The 27,396-nt window shown below is 45.8% G+C and overlaps 1 protein-coding gene across 3 annotated transcripts in view; it reads right to left on the reverse strand.

Annotated features, from left to right (window-relative positions):
* Window positions 1-27,396, reverse strand: part of COL4A2 (collagen type IV alpha 2 chain) — a 178,048-nt gene that overhangs the window by 96,248 nt on the left and 54,404 nt on the right. For all 3 annotated transcript variants that reach the window (XM_033435057.2, XM_033435058.2, XM_049701019.1), the window contains exon 4: window positions 26,914-26,994. In XM_033435057.2, the coding sequence (XP_033290948.1) occupies window positions 26,914-26,994 (81 nt within the window). The remainder of the gene's footprint in view (window positions 1-26,913; window positions 26,995-27,396) is intronic.

The raw sequence follows: 27,396 nt of genomic DNA on the forward strand, positions 1-27,396 counted from the left end.
AGGCGTACACATTTTAACGCAGGTGGGAGCCAGAAGAAGGGAGAACATACTTTATTAAAGAAACATCGCTTCTTTAATAAACGTCAGCGTGTCCTGAACTGAGGACACCCAGGGCAAAAATAAAATCCAGGGCAAAGCACGGAGCAGGTCCAGGGGCTGCGGAGACCCACTCGGGGGCCCCGCGTGCACAGCTGCGACCTCTGAAGCCCTAAAAAAGGACACTGTGCCGTCACAGCCGCGAGGCTACTTATTTGGCCCCGTTACCTGCCTCTGAGTCTCATGGGCTGAGGTGTTTAGGAAAAACAGAATTGAAATCCCAGAAGCCATCTATACTTAGAAACAGGTGCAGGGCTTGCTGGGGGCCACAGTTGGCCCCAAGGTCCTTTCCAGCTCAGTGTCACCCCTGAGCCCAGCGTGGGACTGCCGGTGGACAGGTGGCAACTTTGGTCAATAATTGGCTTCCCTAGAAGGGCACTGTTTGCCCATCCATTTCAGGAGCCATCCCGGTATCGAGGAACAGCCATACAGAGAGCACAAAACATGCCAAAGCATCGCAATTTCTCCTGATCGATGGACTTGAGCTACGGTTCTCAAGACCTAGAGTGGTTCAGTTTTTGACCATTAAGGAGGTTAACTTCCGAGGTTTCAAAAATACTGTTTATGATCCTGCAATCCCACTCCTAGGCATATATCTGGGGAAAACCATAAATTGAAAAGATACATGCACCCCAATGTTCACTGCAGCCCTATTTACTGTAGCCAAGACATGGAAGCAACATAGATGTCCATCAACAGGTGAATGGATGAAGATGTGTTTTATATATATATATATATATATATATATATACAATGAAATATTACTCAGCTATAAAAAAGAATGAAATAATGTCATTTGCAGCAACATGGATGGACCTAGAGATTATCATGCTAAGCGAAGTAAGCCAGACAAAAAGACAAATATCATGATATCGCTTATATGTGGAATCTAAAAAAAAAGACACAAATGAACTTATTTCCAAAACAGAAAGAGACTCACAGACACAGAACACAAACTTATGGTAACCAAAGGAGAAAGGGCTGGTGGGGGGAGGGATAAATTAGGAGGCTGGCATTAACATACACACACTACTATGTATAAAATAAACAACAAGGACCTACTGCATAGCACAGGGAACTATACTCAATATTATGTAATACCTTATAAGCGAAAAGAATCTGAAAAATAGTATATATATATATGTAACTGAGTTGCTGTGCTGTACACCTGAAACTTACACGATATTGTAAATCAACTATATTTCAATTAAAAAATTAAAAAAATACTGTTTATGGTAATGCGCTTGCTCTGCGTGGGTATTGAGATGGTCCATTTAAGTGAGTTTTCTGGATAAAGATTTATCCATTTAACATTCAACTTTGGGTCACTTTCAGTACACACCTTTCTAAAAGCTCTTGGTTCAGAAGGCCAACATGGGTGGCATTTATCACACCCATTTGTGATTATTTAGGTGCATCTGCTGTCTGTTCTCTCCTCCATCTCTGCCCCAGAGCATGATCTTCTAGAGAGTAAGCATCTTACTCACCGTTTTTACTGGAGTACTCTTTGCATAGACGGTGCTCCATGTAGGTTTGTGGGCCAGATAAAGAAGCGGAGGGGACACTATAACAACACAGCCGTCCCACGTGGCTGCCAGTTGCCTCGTGAATTTCATCTCTAACCTCCACATCAAACCTTTTTTTTTTTTTTTCCGGTACACAGGCCTCTCACTGCTGTGGCCTCTCCCGTTGCGGAGCACGGGCTCCGTACGTGCAGGCTCAGCGGCCATGGCTCATGGGCCCAGCCGCCCCGCGGCATGTGGGATCTTCCCGGACCGGGGCACGAACCCGGGTCCCCTGCATCGGCAGGCGGACTCTCAACCACTGCGCCACCAGGGAAGCCCTGAAGTACGTATTTTAATTTCCATTTTTACAGATGAAGAGAGGGGCTCAAAAATATTAAGGAATGTGCCCAAATCACAGGCTAGAAATGACAAAGCTGACATCTGAGTGCAGTTTCTCTCTAGAACCCCTCTATTTCCGGGGCACCATGTTTCAGATGAGGAAACACACCCGCATCTTTCTTCCTACAAAGTGAATACTGAATCCTGTTCTCACTTGCACATGCATCTCAAATGCCTCCATAGACTGCAGGGCCCTGTCCCCAGACTTTCAGATCAGTAGGTCCCAGGAGATGTTGATACCCCATTCCAGGGACCTCACTTTGGGAACCCTTGCGATATTGAACGTAACTCAACATCTTCTCAACACTCTGCTTATCACGACCGTCAATGGTTAGCACTGCTGTGCTCTACTCACAGCATAATATGGTCCCAGATTTCTAAGCCCTTCTGACTCTTCATTAAAACAAAATATTTATCCTTTTTGCCCTTGGCTGTTAAGTCGCAAGCATCGCTTCTTGTTGGTCTCCAACAGTCCTTCTCTTTCTTTTGTCTTAATTCCTTCTAATCCCTTGTTTGTGGGAAGCTGGACAACCTCGCCGGGCTTGGCCAGTCTGGCTCCTTTCCTTCCTCACTGCTCAGCACCCGCTGGATGCGGGGGGCTTTCTCCAGGAGCCCAGGTCCAGCGGGGCATGGGGAAGTCGGTCACCGGCTGCAAAGGCCACTAGGGGGCCAGAGGTGGGCGCCCAGCTGGGCTGGGCAGGCCCATGGTCGGGCAGGTGAAACTAGGCGTGGTCCTCAAGCTCGCGTGCGAGGTAGGTGGGGGGAGCCACTCTGGGAAGAGTCTGGAGGGCAGAGCAGGTTCAGGGAGTTAGAAGTGACTTTTCACAGCTGGGTGGCGACCTCGCTGGACAAGTGAGTGCCACCTGAGCCACCCACCGGACAGCGAGGGCGATGCTCCCCAGAGCTGGAGTTGTGGTTAAATTCCCCAGGACAGCAGAGATGCACAGAATCATGGAATCAGGCACCTGAAGAGGGTTTTAGAGCTCATCCTGGCCGCTCCCTGTCTTAATAAGGCGTCGAAATCCCCTGAAGTCATTAAGCACAGATGAACTGCCAAGGTCCAGCATCTGCAGAGACCCTCCTGGGGCCTCTCTCCTCGGTGCGCCTATGCCACCAGGTGAGGGTGTTCCCTTCCGTAAGCACGCAGGGCAACACTGCCCCTTTGTACGTGGCTTCCTTCTCACACAGAGTGGGCCACTGGTGCAAACACACTGCCATTCTTGGGATCACAACGAAAGGGATGGATTCCTTGTCTTTGGAGTTTGGAGCAAAGAGCCCACCCCAGCGGTCCCTCCAGTGGTCCCTTCCCTTCCCATTGGCACCCCTTTCTCGGGGACCACATGCACCAGTTTGAGCGTGATGTGGTTTGAAAAGTGCTGAAATAAATAATCCCCGATTGTTGTCCCCTATGAACTTCCTGGTTGATGATGCCTAAAACCTCATACAATCTAAAAAGCCAAAAGGAAAAGTATCTATTCTTGACCTGGTATAAACCTATAAGTGCAGTCCTCAAAAACCACAATTGCACGCAGCATATTAGCATTTATCAAATGAAAATATAATTGACTTCTTTCTTCCCCCAAATGCTTCAGATGCACCCTGATTTTGTGTGTGTGTGTGTGTGTGTGTGTGTGTGTGTATGATTATGCGGAATTGGTTTAGTTCTGTAAAGTTAAAACAAGATTGGGACCATTAGATGACCAAAAGCAAATGCTACCTGGACTCAGCTTGGGAGCAAACACGACTGGACCTTCGTTTGGTGCCTGGGACAGAGACTGATCCACCTTCTAACACCCAGGCCCAGTTTACTGAAGAGTAAGTTGACTCTGAACCCATACACTCTCACAGGGTAAGCATGGTGCAATATTAGCTTCCGAAACTCACATACAACAGTTCTGTTCCCGCTCTCTTCCTGTCGTCCCCTTGAGTACTGTAAATAGTATGTATGGCTAATAACATCAAGCAACAAGAAAACAGTGAGTTAGTTTCCCATTTGTTTTTTCTGGATCTTGTTCTGACACCACCTTCTATGGCGGGAAAAGGCCAGCATGCTAGCAGGGATGCTGGGAGCACAGCATTATCCTCCCAAGTCTGAGTAAGCATTTAAAAAAGATAAACAAGGGTCTTTTTTTTTTTAAAAATGTGAGGCATCAAGAGTGATGTTTAGAAGACCTAGTTGAGGGACTTCCCTGGTGGTCCAGTGGTTAAGACTTCCCCTTCCAATGCAGGGGATGTGGCTTCAATCCCTGGTAGGGGAGCTAAGATCCCACATGCCTCAGGGCCAAAAACAAACAAACAAACAAAACAATCAAAACATAAAACAGAAGCAATATTGTAACAAACTCAATTAAGACCTGAAAAATGGTCCACATCCAAAAAAAAAAATCTTAAAACAAAAAAAGACCTATTTGAGTTGATTCTCTGCCAGGATCTTATGGTCCGTATCAGATAAAATCTTTGGTGGAATTCTGAGTATGCATTTTAACAATGATATCCATAACTCACAATGAAACAGCCACTCAACCCCCATTCTGAACCCTGGTTTTTGAGGTTGATATAAACAGAAATCTACTACCACCGAACTGGCTACGAATCTTTAAGAAACTTACCGCTCATTTTTCTGTTATTCAAAGTATACGTTTTATTTTTATTTTTTAAAATTAATTAATTAATTAATTAATTTTTGGCTGTGTTGGGTCTTCGTTTCTGTGCGAGGGCTTTCTCTAGTTGCGGCAAGCGGGGGCCACTCCTCATCGCGGTGCGCGGGCCTCTCACTATCGTGGCCTCTCTTGTTGCGGAGCACAGGCTCCAGACGCGCAGGCTCAGTAGTTGTGGCTCACGGGCCCAGTTGCTCCACGTCACGTGGGATCTTCTCGGACCAGGGCTCGAACCCGTGTCCCCTGCATTGGCAGGCAGATTCTCAACCACTGAGCCACCAGGGAAGCCCCAAAGTATACATTTTAAATAGGGAAAAGGTGCAACTATTTTTGACCTCCTTGAAAAGAAATTTCTTGGGAAACATAATAAATTGCTCACCCGTTAAAACAGGCAGCTGGGGTTCCTGAAGGTGGGGCTGCAGGGGGATGATTTATTGTTGATTTCTTCTATTAATATTCCTTCTCTTATAATTGTATCAATTTAAGGAAATCATTTATTTTTTAAAGTGCTATTTGAATTGTGATACTGTTAAAGTTTAATGTTAAAATATCAACTTGTTAAAGTGATGTGTGGTAGAGTCTTCAGTTTTATGTACTTTGTATACCACTGTATTCACTTTGTATGTCATTGTAAACGGGGTCTATGCACAGGGTTACCATAAATACACGCTGCTTTATTTGTGCGGTATCTAAGGAAAAAGAGGATTCATGCTCTCTACTCTGCAGCACCTGTTTTGATACTTGGTTCATTTGCAGTGGTGTGATTCATATATTTCTCTCTGGGGATGTGGGCGGAAAACGGGTGCACATTGTTCTATGAAAACTCGAACTCTCGTTTTTTCCCCTTAAGTCTTTAAAAAATGTGTTGTGGAAAGAACTGATTCCATTTGGCTAATCAACAAGGGTGCTTCAGCACCATGCAGCTGTTTTTGAGAACAGCGGTCCTCAAATACGCTACAGCACCGTAACTGCTTTGTTTAAAGACATCTGGACGAGAGGGAAGGTTTAGTGATGGGTCCTCTCCCCCTACATGTGATTTGATGTATGCCAAGTCCTTTGAGACCAGCCAAGCGGCTTCTACCTCCTGAGCTTCATAACATAATTGTCCAAGAGCGGGACACAAATGAGGTGGGCATTACCTCAGGAAGCCGTGAAAAATTCAGCAATAAGAAATACTTGTTTCCCTCTAATAATTATGTTATTATTATAACAGCTAATAAGCAATAAGAAATACTTATTTCCCTCTAATAATTATATTATTATTATAACAGCTAATAATCAAGGAATGGCATCAGCCTCCTAGAGAAAAAAACAATCCAGCAGAAGAAGTGATAATATAATATCTTAGTATGGAAAGATGACAACAAAAGCAATGTTGATGATGGTGTTGTGCCAGGCCCTGGGCCACGTGTATCACACACCTCATCTCCTCTATCCCTCACATCTCTTCAAGTTGCTTATCATCTCTGCTTCACAAATGAGCACGGAGAGGCTCGGAGGGGTATGCTTGCCTACATCACACAGCCGATGCGGGGTGAGGCAGATTCCAACCCAGGCTGAGTCCAGGGACTGACCTTCGGACAAACAGGAGGATTCCCGGATGCAAATCCCAAGTGGCTTAGGAAGCAGCTGATGATCTGAGACTCATTTTCTGAGCTGCCCTTGAAGCTGACTCCTACCAGGGGTTCAACCGTGGGTGGGACTTGCTTGGCAGGAAGACGACGCACGAGTGGATAGCTCGTGGCTCTTGATGAACTGGCCTAACAATGGCTCATTTCCCCATAGAAATGCCAGTGTTTTAATTTTAAAAAGGACTCATTTTTCCCCAGAGGATCCACGGTTATCCAGATGTTTACATGAGCAAGGCTGGGGTCGCTCAGCTTCCTTCTTGTGGGGTGGAGGCTTCAGGAAAAGGGGATGTTAGACGCTCCAGGTTTGAGACAAAACACGGCGCTCAGAGGCAAGTCTCGTGGCCTCTCTTTTCTCGTCTGAATGTTGGTGGTAAAAATCCCTACATTTAAAAATTAATAGTGTGTATGTACGCGTGTGTGTAGGTAACTATCTTACTTCTAAGGTAATAGGAGAATCCAATGAATTAGCACATGTACAAATAGACAGATACTTAAAATATTAACATTAAACTTTTAATATTTAATTAAAATATTAAAACTGTATAGGAGGGGCTTCCCTGGTGGCGCACTGGTTGAGAGTCCGCCTGCCAAGGCAGGGGATGCGGGTTCGTGCCCCGGTCCGGGAAGATCCCACGTGCCGCGGAGCGGCTGGGCCCGTGAGCCATGGCCGCTGAGCCTGCGCGTCCGGAACCTGTGCTCCGCAACGGGAGAGGCCACGACAGTGAGAGGCCCGCGTACCGCAAAAAAATAAAAAAAAAACTGTATAGGTAAAGGAGTCTAATGTCTGTGGATTAGGCGAAGACACATCCCTTTAAAAAGGATCTTCCTCTACAAAATCAGAATCAATACTAATCACGATGCCCATGCTGTTGGGAAAACAAAAGACCTAAATAATAAAAATTATCTGTTCCACCCAACCCTCAGAGCCAAATCACCCCAAAAGATTTCTTTTAAAAGCCACCTTTAAAGAGGTTCCTTTGGGTTAATAAACTCTTTTCCAATGAGTCTCTCCAAGCAAGGTTAAGACATGAATAATTTTCCCTTTAGTGAGATTTACCTTCACCCGCCATCTTCACGTTGCGCAAACACAGGCGTGAAGCAGGCGTAAGTGGAGCTGGATGGGCTGGGAAGACAGGAGCGCAGGGCAGGCCCCTGAAAAGGGAGGGCCGGCCAGCAAGGGAAAGCCGTGGAGACAAAGGAGGAAGATGCCAGGGGCTGGAGAAAGGGGCAGAGCGCACAGGTGGACGCAGGCTCCTGCGGGCAGGTGAGGTCACTATGCACCGCCCTCCCTCCTGCAAACGCTGAGCTCAGCCACGGCTCCAGAAGGCGCGCCAGACCCTCACTCGTACCACCCACGCCCACGCGCATCATCCGCGCCCACACGCACCAGCTGTTGCCTACGCACAGCATCCTCCCATGGCATCCTTCTGCACCTGACGTGCCCCCGGCAACACCACTATGGAGATGAGAAAACTGGTGCAAAGAGATGAAACCAGAACAGTGTCTGGGCCAAGTGCCCTGGCTCTGGTGCGCCGGCACCTCTAGATTTGGATTTGAGGGCGTGTCGGGGGGTGGGGAAGAGGCATTCGCTAGCCCTTCCCCGAGTGCGGCGCTTCCTGTGCGCACACGTGTGCTCTCCTCGAGGGCTGCAGCCCTAACAGCTGGGGCCGGGTCATTCTCTGCTGTGGAGGCCGCCCTGTGCCTGCCGAGGCATTTAGCAGCAACCTTCGTCTCCACCCGCTAGAGGCCAGGAACAGCCTTCCCGGGTTGTGACAACCAAAAAGGTCTCCAGACATTAACGCATGTCCTTGGGGGGAAGCCCCGCCCCTGGGGAGAAGCCCTGCCGGAGCCACACAAGACTGCACACTGAAGTCCGCGCTGTACCTATGGGACAGGTACTCGCGGATGAATCACACCAAAAACCGCTATAAACGGGCTCAGACACTGCCAAGTCCACTACCTCCCATTCACAAGCTCTGGAGAGTGAAGGAGGAAAGTACTCCCTGGACTTTGATGTGCTGTCTCTCCTGGAGCAGTGTCCCTTCACGATTTTGTCGATTGATAGCAACGCAGGGCTTTCCACCTGATCCTGGGAGACAGGTAGTCTCATCAGCTGTGCAGAAGGGAACTCACCAAGGGATCGAATTCCTTGCCTAAGGACAGTCTAGATCAGACTGGAAATACTCTTCCTAGCCTTTCAAAGTGCTTCCACCTCCTGCATATCATTCAAGTGCTGTCCGTAGAGAATGCTGCACACAGGAAGTTCCCGCTGGGGAAAATTTTAACATGAATTTTGATAGCGGAATGCCCTTCAGTTACTTCCTTGTAAAATAGATTTCACTGATTATTTTTGTTTCGCGGAATCCAGTTGCTTCAGTTCTTATTATTTTCTTTTAGCTCTTTAAGTCGACTTTCAAAGGCTTGTTGTAATTCTATAATCTTGTTTTCTACTGGGCAATCTGCTGGGGTCTGGGGGACCCAGAAAAAGGGAGGCTCTTCTGTACATGAGGCTGTGGATGAATCCCCTAGACCAGGATGGGCCTCAGTCTCCTTGTTTGCAAAAAGTGATTTATAAGTGGTAATATGTCCTTCTTAGATCTAAACTTTTCTGGATTTGTTCCATATCTCTCTCTATATTTTTTGGACAGAACTTCCCCCCCTTGTCTATATTTCCTTAATCTGTGTTTTATTTACAAATAATTGGATAAGCAAATCCCTGCTATTCAACCTTACAAAAATTAAGGTCTTTTATAAATGAAGATGTAACTGAAGATGCATACATCTCATTTTCAGCAGAGAAAACAGAAAATACTGCTCAAAAGAACAAGGGCCTAGTGAAGCTGGGCGAAACTCTTCATTTCACATTATAGTTTGATTCAAGACACCTGGATTACTTCCTTTGTCAAAGTCATGGAAACTGGAGGTGGTTTCAAAATTCTTAAATGATGTGCTTTTGACCTTGTTAAGTTCCCACATTCTCTGTTGGTTCTTTTTTTTTTTTTTTTTTTGCGGTAGGCGGGCCTCTCACTGTTGTGGTCTCTTGCGTTGCGGAGCACAGGCTCCGGACGCGCAGGCTCAACGGCCATGGCTCACGGGCCCAGCCGCTCCGCGGCACGTGGGATCTTCCCGGACCGGGGCACGAACCCGTGTCCCCTGCATCGGCAGGCAGACTCTCAACCACTGCGCCACCAGGAAAGCCCGCCCTGCTGGTTCTTTTTTAGAGCAAACCACTCTCTTCCCAACTGGGTTTTCATCGCTAACAAGAGAGACATTTTGAAAATATGCATTTTTTTCCAACCATAAAAGTTCTGCAGAGAAGAAAAGCTTCGTTGAAATATACTTGCAATATGTTTAAATTGTGTCTGAATAAAACTGCTAAATATAAATCAGGCTCATTCTTTTAAAGTATGTGTTCAATTGATTTTACCTTATTTAACATGATCTTCTATCACCTCAGTTCTGAATACTGTTTCACCAAGTTTAGTCCAACCTCATGAACCTTTCCCAAGTCAAAGAACAAAAGGAGGTTGGTGGGCTGCGGGAGGCGATTCTCTGAACAGCTGGCTCTTGGGGGTTACTTTGAAGAGCTTTCCCTTCGGTCAAACAACCTCAGTGGGTCTGCGTTCCCACCGCTCCTGGGGATTAAGGTCCAGGGTCCTGGGATGGCGAGGGGCTCTGGGCACCTACTAACATGTGGCCTCGACTGGCACACCTCCGGGCACATAAGCAAGCTGGAGGGGAAGGGGTGACCATGAATTTTAGGGGGGCAGGAGCTTGTGGAGGAAAAGGACAGAACAGCTGGGGGGGGCAGAGAAAAGGTGTAACCAATGCTCTACCTGAACAAGAGCGTGTGATGCCAAGCAGGGGGCGGATGGCACTCACTGCAGGCAGAACAGCAAATCCCACCTCAGCGACGATCCACTTTGGCGAATGTAGTCAGAACCACCAAGGGTGCCGTGCACCTGTGCTCTCCAACCCCCCACGCCAGGAGCTCTTTTGGGGGTCGGCAGGTGACCCTCCCGAAGCCTTGGCTGGTAAGAAGCAGCAGTAATGACGAACCTCGGCATTGAACCCGATAAATAAAAGGAAAGTTTCCCTTCACGGGACAAGCTGCGCTGGTCACTGTAAAGATCGGTGATCACTGACTGGGGAAGAACCCTTGTGGAGCATGTTTTCTAAGTGCACAGTGAATATCTGCTCAATAATGCTTGATGTGGGTGTCAGGAGAGCACCTCTGCGCAGCGCACGCAGGAACGCCTCCTGATGGGGTCCTGGGCTGGCAGCAGCAGTATCTACGGGGCGCCACCCCTGGGCTCACTGAGGATCAGGCGTGAAAAGCCTCCCGTCCCTTCAGGGCGTTCTGTAACCTCGGGGATGCTTCTCAAGAGGGCAGAAAAGTGCTTATTTCATGAACCCTGGCAGGATAATCAGGGCAACAACACAGGAGTGAGGGTGGGGTGGCTGAGGGCAGAGATGAGTGGGAAGCCAGAGCCAGTGGGAGGAGAGGAATCGGTGCTGAGGGAATTGGAGCATTTGCCATATTTGGAGCGGCTTCTGGTTGACAAACAGGAGTTTCCCCGGGAGCAAAGGGGGCAGCAAGACGAGCCAGGCTGATCTGCCAGTTCATGGCCCAGAGCTGCCTCTAGGAGGGGACAGAGAGGAGGGTGACTGCAGGCAGATGGGGAAAGGATGGATTTTTAATTTACCAAGCTGTGGCTTTATATACATATGTATGTGTGCATATACCTCTACCTATCTTATTTTTTTCCTTCTCTGGCTTAATGGTTTTGTTTAGGAAAAGAAACAGTCGCTATGGAAATGACAGGTTGAGAAAGAAAGAATCGTTAGGAACAACTGAGTCTCAAATGTGCAATATCATACCCAGATTTTAAAGGGTGTCCTTCAAGAAAAGACAAAAGTGTGGGCTGTAGGTCTGGGTTCAGAGTTTGCTTCCTCAACTCTCCAACGATGTGACTTTGGACTATTCACTGTGTCGTTCTTGATTTAATTTCCTCAGTGTAAAAGAGGGACCACATCACAGAGCCCTTCTAAGGACCGGGAGTCAAGGGATGCAAAGGCTTCCCACACCTCACCCACCATGAGCCACCAATAAGTACGGGTGTCATCACAACTCAGAGTGACCCAGATGGACCCTGTTTCCTGTTTGATTCTATCATTCGTATCAAGGGCTAAAACCGAACAGGATGAATTACCACTGTCTTAGGAATAAAACTGCAGTTCAGTTGACAACTGAAGCATAATGACTGCTTCAATTTTGTTAACAGCCGATCCCATTGGGAAGCCTGTCTACTGAGGTATTTGATTTTTACTTTTTAAATAAGAGAAGTCAAATATTTCACCACCAAAACCCTTTTACAATGGGCGTTCTCTGAAGGTAAGATAAAATACGTCCTTGACATGTACTAGCTACTAAAAGTCCAACTAAATATCAACGCTGTGGAGGTGCGGAAGGCTGCCATTTGTAGAACATTTTTTCACCCACAAGATGCTTTTGCTGCCCAACTGGCATCGCCTGGGTGGTATGGGTGAGGGAAATCCTGAAGTTTGGGATTCTAAATCAATACGGTTATTCTAGAGCCCCAGAGCGGAACAGATACCCCAAGTGAGTAAGAGTGCTGGGCGGAAGAACTTACAATGAAATCTTCATGATTCTTTATCAACTGTAAAAACAGGCAGCGGACATCCCCACTCTGAGAAATACTGTGTGTCTAAAAATAAACTGTTTAGTCACTAACCCATATGGTTATTAAAGAATGGGGTAGACAGTGCCATAGTGGGGAACATACAGGAGATTCCATACAACATTTTGGAAATAAAGTCTTGTGAACCAAAACAATGGCTTTCCATAACAGCCACTGTGCTCGCCCCAGACAATGGGTAACTTAGACACACAAACAAAAGACAAACAACAGAAGCTTCCAAAAAGGCAAAGGAAACACCTGCTACTTTTTAAATGGAAGAAGACACTAATGACTATTTCATATGCAGCCTTTATAATATATGCTTCACCGTAGAGACCACAAAATGAGATTTAAAGCTGTAGAAAATTATCAGTCCAGCAATATCTACAGTTAGTGGGGAATTTTGTGTCTTTTCAGGTTATCTCTATTGGCAATAGGAGAAAACATGTTTATGGACAAAAAAAGGTTACTCGTCTTTCAGAAACAACATGTAAAAAAGGATGGTAATATATGCATAGATACCACAGACAACAGTAAAATGCCTCTAAATTGGAAACAACAGCATAACACTGATTATTTCGATTAAAAAATAGCATGAGACAGATTCCAGAAAAGTGAAACCATACGGAGGCTACTTCTCACGTCTACATTCCCGATTTGTCAGAAGGAGACTTAAGAGTTGCTGAAATAGTTCACAAATCACATGAAGGAAAAATGGGCCAATCTGGACGGGTCTTCAGAGACAGAAACTTTTTTTATTTAACAAAAAAGACTATTGAAAAGTTTGGGGAAAGTTCTTCTCTTTGTGACTGACCCCCCCCGCCACGTCCCCCCACCATGAAAGGTCCTTTCAGAGATCCACGTCCTAGGTGGTCCATGAGGCTCCAGGGCGTCTGAAATCAATGGTACTTTTGTCAATACCTCCTTGAAATATCCAATGGCACACATTTCTTTTATGCTTTAAGTTTCTGTGAAATACAGTAAGGACACTTGGAAACTCCAGGGGGTGGGGGGCGGATGTAGCATTTTTATTAAAAAAAAAAAAGGAAGAGGTGAGGGGCTTCCCCTGGCTACTCAGGGTGGGAATGGGATATGGGATCTTGGCTGCCCCTGCAGGCGCCTCTCCCATCTATGAGCCAACTCCCTGTCGGTTTATTCCAGGAATTCCTGTTGACGCAAAGCCAACAGAATATAGAGATCCGTGGGGCAATAAATGGTGGAAATGGGAATGACAGTGAATTCCTGGAACGGCCAACGTCAGACCCGAGGCAGAAAAATTCAATTCTAGAGTTATCTCCTACGGCAGTGACACTGCCCGATGAAACTTCCCAAAGAACGGGAAACGTCAATGCCAAAAGTAGAAGGACGCTTGATGTCTTTGAAAATATTTATTCCTGCTTGTTCAAAGTGCTTAGGAACATCTGGACTAGGTTTGATATAAAAACTTGATAAATGTAGACAGGCACTAATGTATTCTAACAAAGTTTCAGGGCATTAACAACGCACCCACCCGGGGCTTTATTTTAAGTTCTAAGATAAGATTAGATGCTATAAATAACTAAAATCCCATGTTGAACACATGAATAAAGGGTTTTCTATGATAGTAAATTGCTAGTCTCCTGGAAACATACACAGAAAAGGTATAATATTTAATAAATATAAAATACATACAATTAAAATACATAAATATACATGTGTATATGTATGCACACGTATATGATGTATCCATTTCAAAAATCCGAGGTTATTTATTGTAACATGTATATCTTAATTCTAAGAAGAATCATCTTATTCCAGGCACTTTTGCTACTTCAGTGACTGTTAGGAAAGGATACAGGATGACAATTCAGCATCCCTCATCCTCCATAAATGTCAGTTTCAAAGGACTAATCTATTCATCTTTCTGATCAACATGCTATTTCCATGACTCATCTTTCCTTCCAAGATAACTGACATTTTTGAAGGGCACCCTTTTTGTTAAATTTTATTTTTTTTCTACTAGAGAAGTCTTTTTAATCTTCTGGAATTGAGGAGTTCATTTTCACCCACAAAGTTCTTTTTGTTTACTTCCTTGGTCTGATTATTCTACTTGAGGGTATGCAGATGGCTACACATCCTTTTTCATCAATGCTATCCTCAAAATAAAGTCCTAAAAATACCAGTGGCAATGAACATTTAGACATCTCCTTTTTGGTTAGTAGCCGTTTCATGGAATGTCTGTGTTTGAAATAGATCAGTATTACACAAGCAAAGATGCATAAAAAAAGATAAAGGGCAGAAGAATACCCTCATTTCCACCATCTCCAAATCAGAAACTTTAGCTCCACCTTTCAGCAATTTCACAGTAATCAAAGTAAAATCTGGGTCAAGGCTGAAAAATTAACCGCACAAATGGAAGACCAAGAATCAAAAAGCAAAACCCAAAAGGAACACAACAAGAAACTTACTGCAAGAAAAAAACGGAGTTTTGGGTAGACACACATCGCTCGTGAGCCAGCGCAATGGTGTGTTTGGTGAAAATGGGTGATGGGATTTTTTTTTTTTTTTTTTTTTTGCCGTACGTGGGCCTCTCACTGTTGTGGCCTCTCCCGTTGCGGAGCACAGGCTCCGGACGCGCAGGCTCAGCGGCCATGGCTCACGGGCCCAGCCGCTCCGTGGCATGTGGGATCCTCCCGGACCGGGGCACGAACCCGTGTCCCCTGCATCGGCAGGCGGACTCCCAACCACTGCGCCACCAGGGAAGCCCAAGGGTGATGGGATTTTACGACACAGTCCTAGAAGCACAGCATCCAGACCAGGGAGGAAATAGTCTCCCTCCACTTCACGCTGGTCTGGCCGCTGCTGGAACGCCAAGTTCAAATCCGCAGGCCAGGACTCCAGAAGGGAAGTGAGAAACTCAGAAGAAGGAGATTAGAACGAGGGTACAATTTTCATATGAGCAACTGGTCAGGAAGTCAGGGGCACCGGTAATGCAACAGTTGATACTTTAATATGAAAAAAGGTTAGGAGACCATGTTCTTCCCTAAGTTCTGCTGAGATCAGTAGATTTGGAAGGAATGGAGTTGTGATGGGGCCTGTGGAGGGACAATGGAAGAGAAAGCTCACTGGGGTTCCGGGAGCTTTGCGGTTGAAGCGAGATGCTAGAGGATGGCCATCACCGGGGCGTCGGAGTTTGTGTGTAGTTGTGGGATGGGATGGGGAAGGTGGGATTCCTGTTCAGGAAGCAAGCAGGTGTCAGAGCTAAACCTTTCCTACGTCACAATTTTCTCAAGAGCTTTGGTGACAGCAATCACAGCACATGCCGTGGGGGGTGTCACCTCCCGTACGCCGTGATGGTCATGCTGGTTCCATGAACCATTTGTCAATAGTGCTGAACTGTGCTCTTATTAATGGTATTACATTTTAGTGGTCTAACTGTAACCGAGCAGGACCCTATGCGGTCTTCCCGGGACAGACCCTTCCCCGACACCCTCGGCTGTAGCTCCTCTCTGAAGTACCTAGATAATAGTATCTGATGCACATTTCCTGAGTTGTTTTACAGATGCTAAAAGCCCCACCAAATGGAAGAAATTAAGTACCTGATGATCAAGAGCCCCCAGACCTGCTGGCGCCTAAGGATTGATAACTTTAACCTGTGACACCACCTTGTTACCTCACCATCGACCAATCAGAGAACTGTGCATGAGCTGATCACACACCCTGTGACCCCCCTCCGTCACCTGGCCTTTAAAAATGCTTTGCTGAAACCCTCGGGGAGTTCGGGGCTTTCTGAGCACGAGTCACCCATTTTCCTTGCTCGGCCCTGCAATAAACCTTTCTCTGCTCCAAACTCTGACGTTTCGGTTTCTTTGGCCTCACTGTGCATAGGGCCCACGAACTTGCGTTCGGCGACATAATGATGCTCGAAGCTCACCTGAAGCTATTGATATAGCTACACTGTAACCAAATGCATAACTTCAGCCTTCTTGGATTTCAAATGAAACATCCTAATGCTATTATTTAGTTCAACCTCTTTATCCTTGTCTCTAGTTGACCGGGAGTTTAAAAAAACAACTATTTAAATATAATACAATTACAGCACTAATATCACTTTACTGTAGAGGTTATAACCTGTAGAGGTTAAGTCTATGTCTTCAGGACGTTCTTCAGTTCTTTTCTATACAACGCTTGAGGAGAAGCAGGCTGACGTCATGCCCCTGGCATCTCTTGATTTCAAAACATACTCTTTAAAGGCAAGAAAAACACTGGCCAGAGGAGAATGATTTCAAACAAAGATGTGAAGCTGACCAGGGAACAGAAAGAAATCTCCTAGGGGCTCAGATACGCTTTCGCTTTATTTCTTGTCTATGGCATGTCTTACACCGAGTTTCTTTTAAGTGAAGCTGTGGAATCAACCTTATTGTCTGGAAATTTTCGGTGGGATTCAGTGTTAAGCGAGAGTCCCAAAGAAAAATTCTGTTTTTGAGGAAGAGTTGAACTTTTTAAGTTCAACTTTTAGGAGGTGGATTCTTTTCTTTTGCAATAACATATCATACTTTTCATTAATTGGGTATGTTTTAGTGAATTTGACTCTCGATATATATGAATCTATTCTGAGTTGTGTGTGTGTGTCATGTGTGTGTGTGTTGTGTGTGTGTCGTGTGTGTGTGTGTTTTCATTAAGTAACCAGGAAAGCCTTTCTTTTCTGGATCCTCTAAGAACAGAATGACTATTCATCAATTTCAGATGTATTCTTCCGTTCTTCCTGGGTAAGACGTTGGGGAGATTTGCCAAGGTACTGCACCAACAATTCTATCATTCTACGATGAGAAATACAAATATTTTAAAACAGCAGGTGTTAAATGATGAGGAATTACCCCCAAGGCCTTCGAGTGAGGAAGCCGTCTTCCTGTTTCAGCATTTTGCTTGGATTATCTGGCCTCCTATTCACCCCCCTCTGTCTTTTGGGCTGTAATGGTGCGCTTTAGGGCTGTGGGCACATAGTAGACTCTATTAAAGATTTGTGCATCTCGCTCTCAGCGGCAGGCGTATCCAGGCTGCCCAGGTATAAGACAATGGGCTACTTCTCTGAGTTGAGTTGAAAAGAGTAGAAGTGTTAAAAGCAACATCCACAAAAGAAAACCGCTTCCTAGTCAGTCACAGGGTTCTGTTCATTTTGTATCCAATCATTGCACACTCATTCGTCCTCAAAGCCATGGCAGTATGTCTTTTACTGAATTAAGAAAGGCTAGTCTTGTTGGCAGATACTAAATGCAGGTGCAGGGCATACAAATGACCTTGACATCAGGGTTCTTTCGAAATATATCTTCACGAGGTGTAAAAAATGCCATTATCACCATTTGGAGTGTATTTTCTCAAAAAATCATGCAGAGCTACATACATGCCAGCACTTTAATTCTTATTACGGAGAGACCAACTTCTCCATAAAATTCATCTGTCCTCTGTTTCTTTATTTAAAACAGACTTTAAGTCTGAAGAACAGTTAAGTGCTTTACAAAGACATTTTAATGAAAAACATCAATGGTGACAATGCAGCTAAGAACTTATTAGGCCAAAGATATTATTTACCCAGAATTAATGACTTCCATTTCATTTCGTTTTGCTTTCTTTCGCTGGAACCTTTCTGGTTCCAGATCTTTAGGAATTATCCATCCTAACGGTGTTTTGAATACAAAAGCTTTTGTTCCCACGGTGGGGTTTTAGGGCCTCGCAGGGGCTTAGGAGGGAACTGCCGTCAATACAGGGCTTGTACTGCGTTACAGGAAGGTCTAGTCCGGCTTTGATTCTTCTAGAATTCAGCCTTCTAGACTGGACACAGAGAGGAAGGGGACAGGGATAGTCTGATCTTTCTAATCAGTGGGGGAAATACGCCCTTTTGAAGGCTTGCTTTCTACTTCCCATGTGAGTCAGACATCTGACGACTTGAATGACCTGGTTGTCTACACCACAATGGGCTAGTTTGGGTGGGATGCCAGAGGGCTCAGAATCACAGGCTGTTCAGGCTCTCAGGTTGAGCAGTTTCTTAAGAAAATTCTGACATGCCTAAAGCATTTAAAAATAAATTCAAATTCACCCGAATGCCAGTGATGTACGTAGCATCTTTGCCTTTGACTATTAAGGACACGGGTAGCTTCTTCTAATTCAAAAAGGAGAAAATAAGGCAGAGAAAAGACGACTCCCTCCCACTCTAGAGTGAGGAAATTGTGCCTGTGCCACTTGGTTTGGTCATTTCTGCCATTTTTCTCTGGTTATTATTTACTATCTCTGGAAGAAAATAGGAAGAGTAATTCCAAAAATGTGCAATCTGCTAGTTTTCTCTTTATTACAGGAGCAGTCCAGTTTAAGAGTGCTTAGACGCAGGAGCATTTAGCCTCTTGTATAGGCTGCCCCAGTGAACTGGACATGGATGCCTTTTGCATATGAAGACTCGACCTCTCTTCCTACTGAGTGAGGGAAGACAAATTCAGAGAACATGCTTCCATTTTCAGATGGCGTTTAGAAAGCACGTCATGTGTGGTAAGAATTTTCCTCTGGTCATTTTAGAAATCCTGCAATTGTTTACGAAGGATGGACTGGAGGTGAATAAAACAAAACAAAGGTCTTTGAAGACTGGCATTCCTTCTCTAAGAGAAAAGGATACGCTTCAGTGCTGTACCTGTCAAAACATTCCATCGGAGGAAGGAAGACGATGGATTTCCAAAGGCAGAGCTTAAGTCTGGCTTCAAAGAAGAGTAGAATGTTCCTTTCTCTCACCCCGGTTTATCAGTGGTCTCTTGGAGTCGGTGTGAGGTTTTCAGTCAAAACTCAAAACAGTATTATTATCATTATCCTGGCTCTGACCCACAGATATGTTTTCCTCGAGGCCATGAAAGGAAGGCCATTTCCCCAGAACTGTCAACTTTGGACTGGAACACAGTTAATTATTTTCTCACCATCCTTGGTGCTGATGGCAGGTGTGGATGGCCAGCCTCCCTGAGGTTTTGATCGCTGAGGCCACTGCCCAGAATCCACAGTGCCCCTTGCCCACATGCATCGACCAGCCGGCCAGCCTCAAGGCATCATTTTTGCGCTTCTGCATATACCATACTTTCACCAATGTCCCAGTTTTCCATAAAAACATCTAATATCAGTCTATGGTCAAAGGGTTGGGAGAACAGGGACCTGCCTAGGTAAAAAAAAGTTATTTTTTTTCTCTCAAGTTCATTCTCTCTTCTGCCTGAGCTCTGAGAATGTCTACTCTATGCTCCTTTTGTTTGGATGGAAATTCAGAAGGGAACAGAGGGGTGTGGTTCTCTCAGAAAGAAAGAGTGGGCTTCCCCCGGTATTTCTAGGGCGGTAGACACCTCAGGCAAGATTGAGTGTTTGTAGACACTAGGTAAGCATCTTTCATTAGCAACACCTGGAGACAAGAGCGCAGTATGATTTTTTCATTACGAAGGAATGTGGTCTAGGCTGCCAGAGCGACGTGTGTGTGTGTGTGTGTGTGTGTGTGTGTGTGTGTGTGTGTGTGTGTGTGTGTGTGTGTGTAGTTTCACCAGAAGTGGGACAAATGGATAAATAAAATACGTAAACATTTAGAATTCTTCCTCTGCACTCAGGTACTAAGCTGCCCACGTGTCAGTGCTTCCTTATTAATCACTGATCGTGTGCCTACTGTAAGTGCTAACTACATTTTTTAAATCAATTATCTGCTCTGCCGTTACCACAGCAGCAGTGTCGTGGGCAATTCCTGTTGTGGTTGATAAATGCTAGGCCACAGCCACTATGATTAATTTTCACCCATGATTTTCATGATCCCTATTATTTAATGAGGTATTTTACTGGAGGAAACATGGGAGTCCAGGACAAAGTTTGTCATGCTTCAGATAAGGGACATGATGGTTTCAATGGCATGGAAATACATTTTTTCTCTAAGTGCTGACTTTCAATCATCAGATTCTGTCTATAATGATGTTCTTTGAGTCCATGCAGTGAGGTGGTATTAACATTTCGTCTTTTCAGGATTTAATAACGTATTCTTCCTTTCGGATGGGCTCCAAACTGGCCCGTTTTCTATCAAACTGTGACTAGTGTTAGAATGGTGCTTTGAAACTAAACATTTCCCTTACTGGGGTGGGGTTGGGAGCAGGGGAGTAAAGCCAGAGATGCCACAGTTGCTTCTCTCTGCTCCAGCTGCACAATTAAATCATTTCTACAACACCTGATTGAAAGTCCTACTCTAGGGCTTCCCTGGTGGCGCAGTGGTCGAGAGTCCGCCTGCTGATGCAGGGGACGCGCGTTCGTGCCCCGGTCCGGGAAGATCCCACATGCCGCGGAGCGGCTGGGCCTGTGAGCCATGGCCGCTGAGCCTGCGCGTCCGGAGCCTGGGCTCCGCAACGGGAGAGGCCACAACAGTGAGAGGCCCGCGTACCGCAAAAAACAAAAAACAAAAAACAAAACACATCACTTATGTGCGACGTACAAATTAGGCAGGCAGCGTCTACATCTGCTGAAGTACTGTTTTCCTCACAGAAAGTAACCCAGTAATGGAGCTGGCTGTAGCCACAGCGGCATCGGGCTAGCCAGAACCACTGCCGTCCCAGAGACGCACTAAAAATAAGCACACGATGTTGAAAGTAGGTGAGAGCTATGTGTCGACAAAGGTTATACAAGCCCAGAAGCCAGGAGGGGTTTTTGCTATTTCTGAATCATTCTTCGCCCTTTCTGGGCTGTGACAGGGCAGAAAATGTGCACGATGAATTCCGTCAGGTCTGCTGAGCAGACCAGTAACAGGCATCTGCCTGGAAAGGCAGCAGCTGGTTTGGAAAGAGGTCTGCTACAGCAGCACTGATGTTTTCATTTCGCGCTCGCATGTGTCTCCCCAGAGCTGAGACAGATGGCCGTGTGGCTTAGGGGAACCCACCGGAGTGGCAGAGCACACACAGCACACACATCTGGAAGATCTATGTTCTGAGCATCTCCCTTTGCTCTGCAGTGGTCAACCAGCCTTTAGATTTATACTGAGCATTTCAAAGAAAACAATTCAGTTTTATTGCCACAGCCCAGTTATACACATCTGAGGGGAAGGTTTACGATTAGCGACGCACGACAGAAGATACCGCCATCAGCGAGACTACAGCTCTCCTTGGAAGAGACCTTATTGCCACAGTGACTGTGGTTCAGAGCTGCTCAGGGCCCCTCTGCTCCCTTCCCTGATGCTACACGTCTGCTTCCTGCATCTCTTGGTTGCTGCCTACCTGGGCTGACAGGCGAGGGCCAAGGCCTGAGTCTCCTGCACCCCATCCATCCATCACCACCCATCTCCGAGAGCTTTGTGTTCACACTTTGCTTCCTCTCTCACTCCGTTTCTCTCCGGTTTCTCTCACTTTGATTTATATTGTTGAATTTAAGGAATCTTGTGAGGTCGAGAATTATTTGCTCATACTTTGACCCAAGTCCAGGGACCCACAGACTGTGGGAAACTCTTAGCTACATGAAAAAAATGCAACGGCCAAGCACAACTTGCGCCGGTTCTCAGCCTTTGCTTAAGTGAGTGAGCTTGTCAACTGCACCCTTCCAGGAGCTGAGGCTCCAGTCTTGGGACTCCTGCTGCCAGGCCCATGGAGGGTGAACATGGGGGGGATGACTGCACAGTGATGGGGAGATGCCGGGTCCCTCCCTCCGGGTTGGTGGTTCACCTCTGGGACCAGTCACAGTGGTGGTTTCTCCTTTTCCCACTGCAGCTCGACAGGCCGTCTAACCACCTCAGTAATTCCCAATGTTTGGGCCTTACTCGGTCTTTGTATGAACCAGTTTCTGAATACCTGATTGCCTAGGAAAACAGGTGTCTTGCGAAGGTTAATGCCATTAAAAGGTTGAAATCGCCTATCTGATCTGAGTTTATGGTCAAAAAAGTGTGGGAACAGGAACCTGACTGAGTAACTGAGATAATGAATTAAAATTGACCTCAGTTGGAAAAATCTGAGAACTTCACAACCTTTTTGGTGAGGTAATGCACAAAGGCAAAGGCATCTCTATCTGTTGAATCAGATGCCTCCCCTGTTCTCTCTCCTGTTTTCTATACTATGAAGCTTTGTATCACATGGAGGCAGTCACTCTGCTGTGACAGAAATTCTGTAACAGAAATTCTCTCTGATGCTTGCAGCTCAACTACCTTCCATCTCCACCGTGCGTAGAGAAAGAAAGAAGAAAAAGAATAGAAAAAGAGGACAGGGCTTCCCTGGTGGCGCAGTGGTTGAGAATCTGCCTGCCGATGCAGGGGACACGGGTTCGAGCCCTGGTCTGGGAAGATCCCACATGCCGCGGAGCAACTAGGCCCGTGAGCCACAACTACTGAGCCTGCGTGTCTGGAGCCTGTGCTCTGCAACAAAAGAGGCCGTGATAGTGAGAGGCCCGTGCACCGCAATGAAGAGTGGCCCCCGCTCGCCATAACTAGAGAAAGCCCACACACAGAAACGAAGACCCAACACAGCCAAAAATTAAAAAAATAAATAAATAAAAATGTTACCATTCTTTACAAAAAAGAAAAAGAGGACAAAAGGGAGCCCTCCTACACTCCTACAGTGTTGGTGGGAATGTAAATTGGTGCAGCCGCTATGGAGAACAGTGTGGAGGTTCCTTAAAAAACTGAAAATAGAACTACCATACGGCCCAGCAATCCCACTACTGGGCATATATCAGAAGAAAACCATGCTTTGAAAAGATACATGCCCCCCAATGTTGATAGCAGCACTATTTACAATAGCCAAGACATGGCAGCAACCTAAATGTCTGCCAACAGAGGAATGGATAAAGAAGATGTGGTACATATATACAATGGAATATTACTCAGCCATAAAAAGGAATGAAATTGTGCCATTTGCAGAGACGTGGATCCACCTAGAGATTATCCTACTAAGTGAAGTAAGTCAGAGAAAGACAGGTATCATATGATACCATTTATACGTAGAATCTAAAAAAATGATACAAATGAACTTATTTACAAAACCGAAATAGACTCACAGACATAGAAAACAAACTTACCAAAGGGGAAAGGGGAAGGGGAGGGAGGGATAAATTAGTAGGAGTTTGGGATTAACAGATACACACTACTGTGTCTAAAATAGACAACAAGGACCTACTGCATAGCACATGGAACTCTATTCAATATCTTGTAATAACCTATGATAGAAAAGAATCTGGAAAAGAATACAGATTTACATACATATATTTAAACCTGAATCACTTGGCTGTACACCCGAATTGTTGTAAATCGACTATACTTCAGTAAAAAAGCAAAAAGAATAGAAAAAGATATGGGGGCTGGACATCTTTGTCTGGCGTGACGAGTATGTGACCATTAGCGGTGGAGAAAGTCCGAGAATTTAGTTAGTTGCCTTTCGTTGTGGACAGCACCCTGTGGAGTACTGCTGGATTAGGACTTACACTTTCTAATTACTCCAGTATACTTAATAGGGATTATATGAAGTAGAAACCCTCTAACAACAACAAAGTCTTAACTCATTTCTTAATATACGATATTTGTTTTTCTCTTTCTGACGTATTTCACTCTGTATGACAGTCTCTAGATCTAACCACGTTAACTCACTTCTTCAAGTTATTTACTTTTTTGATTCATTAAGCAACTGAAGAGATGGCTGGAAAACTGGCTAGAGAATCACAACTCTTGAGTCAAGACAGCAAAACCTCTTTTCTCTGACTGTGTGCTTCCCCCCATCCCCTGGAATCTCCTCCATATAGCTTAACATCTGGCCAGAGGTGTGCAGACACGAAAGATTACTGGACTGGAACACGAACTCATCTGAAAGTCAGAGAGCTCGAGTTCGGTTCTGGACTGAGACTGGAGCAAGTCACTTAGCCCCAAATGTCACTGTCCTCCCATGAGAACTGGCAGATGTGGCTAGGGCACCCTCTGCACCTCCCAGCGCTGGCCCGGGAGCGAAGGGTGCGCAGACCGCTGGGCCTCAGCTCCCCCCCTTCCTGCCCCCTCTACCGATTTGCTGGAATGGTCCACGGGGCGGCTGGCTCTGTCTGCGAGACGCAATTCTCTTCCTGTGACAACGCGCCTCCCGCCACTCCAGGGCGGGGAGTCTGGCTCGATACAGAGCTTGCTCTCTCGGTTAGGACGAGAAGTCCTTTGGAACCAGAATCCACAGTACCTTTGTGATTTCTGCGTAGAGTCTACAAGTTCCCCAGTGACATACAGTTTCTGGTGTTGGCTGTCACCATGGCGAGGAAAACATTAACTGGACCCCGTGCCCATATAAGGCAGAGTGAGCCCGGAGCTCGGGGAGCGTGGCTCTGCAGCCAGGCCCCGTCACAGCTGCTACGGTGGCACCGAGCGGAAAACAGACAGCGAGGGACCCCAGGGGAAGCTGTGGGAAAGAGCAAACTATGCACACAGCTCTCGGAGTGGCAGAATCCACCCACGGCTATTTTTGTGTATTACATGACTTCTGAAAAATACTACCCATCCAAGAGCAGGGCAGAAATAGCTCTGCTTTCGATAGGATCCCATTCGGGCAGACTTGTTAATGAACAAATATTTAATATACATACACCAGGTTCGTAGAATGGACACGGACATTCTATTTTCATAAATGACTGCGTAAAGTACATGCGACTGTCCTAACAATAAATATCGTCAGTAATACGCTGGGCTCACCCTGTAGACAATGATAAATGGGGTTAGTTATTTCTCCTCACTGGGTTTTCTTCTGATCTCTTACCGTCAGCCATTCCTATCACCTTACTGATCAATATTCAATAGCACACCTGAATCAGTCGGGCAGCCCCGGGTGCTGACAGTTAGAACCACTGGGGTTGGATCTGTGGGGTCCAGGAACGGGGTCTACGTCTCTCTTCATGACTCCAAACGCTCCAGAGAGTGGCACCTGCAGGCCAGTCCCCTGGTGGGGTACCGCTGGCCCTGGCTCTTGAACAAACTACCCAGACAACTGCCAAGTCTCAACTTAGTTTGACCAAGATTGATAATGTGTCTGAAGGAAAGTCAAGCCCATGCTAGGTCACTCATGTTAATGAAATTAACCAGAAGGTGTCATTTTCTACTTTTTGGCAATGCGTAGGAACAGAGACAAGGTATTTTCTAAATCAGGGGTGACAGGAGATAACACCTGTGCTGTAAACTTAACTAAACTAAGGGGACCTGCAGAAATTCTCTTCTGATGACCTCTTTGAGAAGACCCTCAGCGTCATTTAAGAATCCACTGCTGTGCAGACGGCATCACATACAGAAATAATCAGAATGAACTACCTTTATGGAAGAACAGCGTTCTTGCAAAAGCATTATGGGAGTTATGTTCACGTATTGGTTCTACATTAACTAATCATAAAGATTGAAAAAGAACAGACCCAGCCCCCTTCTACTCAGTCTGGGCTCTGTTTGGCAGATCCCAGGGAGAATGCAGGTCCTATCAGAGCTGGGGTCCCTCCAACTCAGGCATGTCTCACAGATGCTTGTACAACACTCGTTTGCCTTCTTTGTGACCGCAGAAGGCTGAGCTAGCCAAGTGCTGGGGAGGGGAGAGCCCTGCAGTCAGGCTTTTCACCACTGCCCCAGAACCATCGCTGGGAAAATCTATAGCAAGGGACCCCAGGGGAATTTAAGTCTCATGGAACGGTTTCCATATATTTAAAAATACTTCTCCTTGTTAAATGCTGATAAAGCATCTTCAACTAGCAACTGCTTAAGCATGAAGTCCCCACTCCAAGCAGAGGAACCCTTTACTAAAGCAACAACAGCAGAAACTGTCACGATGAACACAGCCCGTGGAGACGGAAGCTTTGATCTCCTGGCAGGAGATCACTCCTCAACTGTGAGCTATGCCACTAAAATAATGGGGAGTCGCATGTTAGTACATAAGCCCACCACATTTATTAAGGGGTTCCCTGCCACGCCTTTTACGTATTTGACTTTTGGGGGCGACTCAGGTAGGGAAGGATGTAGGGTATAACACCCAACCTCAGAGGTGGGTCTCCAACCAGACGTCTCTTCCTCCTGGTGGGTGGGGATGGAGCACAGCTACTTTGAAAACTGACTTTAGAATTCAACTTGGTGAAACGCATTTGGAGCCCCCGAGGATGGCTGTAATTCCCGGTTCCAACAAGGACAGGGCAATGCAGGCGAGAAGCCCCAGTGGCCTCTTACTACCTGGCATCGGACAAGCATGAGTCCTAGAGGGAACTGCGTGATTCCAAAGCGTAAGGACTCAGAAGACTTTGTGATGTAAAACGAAATACTGCTTCCCACAGTGCCACACACCAAAATGGGCTTAGACGTGTAAACAATTCCTTTTTAAAATCAGCAATACCAAGACTCAAACATCAGCTTTAAAGGCTACACTTTGATTGAACGTATGACACCCAAAATCAGGTCCGTATTTCAAACTCTGCCAGATGTTACGGTGATCATTTGGGGGGACCGTTTTTCTCTGACTTACCTAGGAAGTGGGCTTTACATAAAGGGCATTCAGGGAATGAGTGGGATCATTCTAAAAGCCAAAGCGATTCTCAGCGGTATAATGGCAGCGCCCTCTAGTTTAAATGGCTATTGCGGTATAAATGCGACTATGCTTTCTTTAGGCAGTGTTTTTACAAAATGTATGCTTGTATATGATATAAATATAAAACGCAGTTGCATTATGGGTACCTATATGCATACACGTGTATTTGTGACAACAAACAAGAGAAAAGAGGCTTGAGAAAGTTAACGCTGTTCTCAATGTATTAAGAAAGTGGTATAAATCGACCCAATTTTGCATTATATTATTGTTTGCTTTGTGGGAAAGAACACGCCTGTATTAAATTTCTTAGGAATGTATGCAAAGGACTTAACCAGGAAGGATGCTGCACTTCGTTCAAAATGGATGTGTAAGGAAGATAATACTGCAGTGTTGCGACTTACCCATCCTCCTTTCTCGGGATAGCACTGGCAGCCCCCACTGCAGTCTCTCCCTCCACAGGGCACATCGAACTTCTTCACGCCCTGCGAAAATGAAACACAAAGCAGAGAAGTTAGCGCAACACTGCGGCTACACTATGCGTCATCGTGTCAGGTGCTGAGAGCCCTTCCAATTCTAACAACTACTCATTCAAAACTTTCAGTACGTCTTTAAAAAAATAGAATTTAATTTTCAGAGCAGTTTTAGGTCCATAGCAAAAGGTACAGAGACTTCATGCACAGCTCCCCCGGGCCCCAATCTCTCAACCGAAAACATCCCTCACCAGACGGGACATTCGTTACCATCCGTGAACCTCCACTGACACCATCACCACCCAAAGTCCACAGTTTACATCAAGGTCGCTCTTGCTGCTGTACGGTCTACGGTCAATAAGCCTTTTTTCAGTGCCTATTAAATGCCAGACGCCAAGCTAGATCCTGGGGCTC

Source organism: Orcinus orca, chromosome 18 (genome assembly GCF_937001465.1).
Source record: "Orcinus orca chromosome 18, mOrcOrc1.1, whole genome shotgun sequence".
Classification (NCBI taxonomy): domain Eukaryota; kingdom Metazoa; phylum Chordata; class Mammalia; order Artiodactyla; family Delphinidae; genus Orcinus; species Orcinus orca.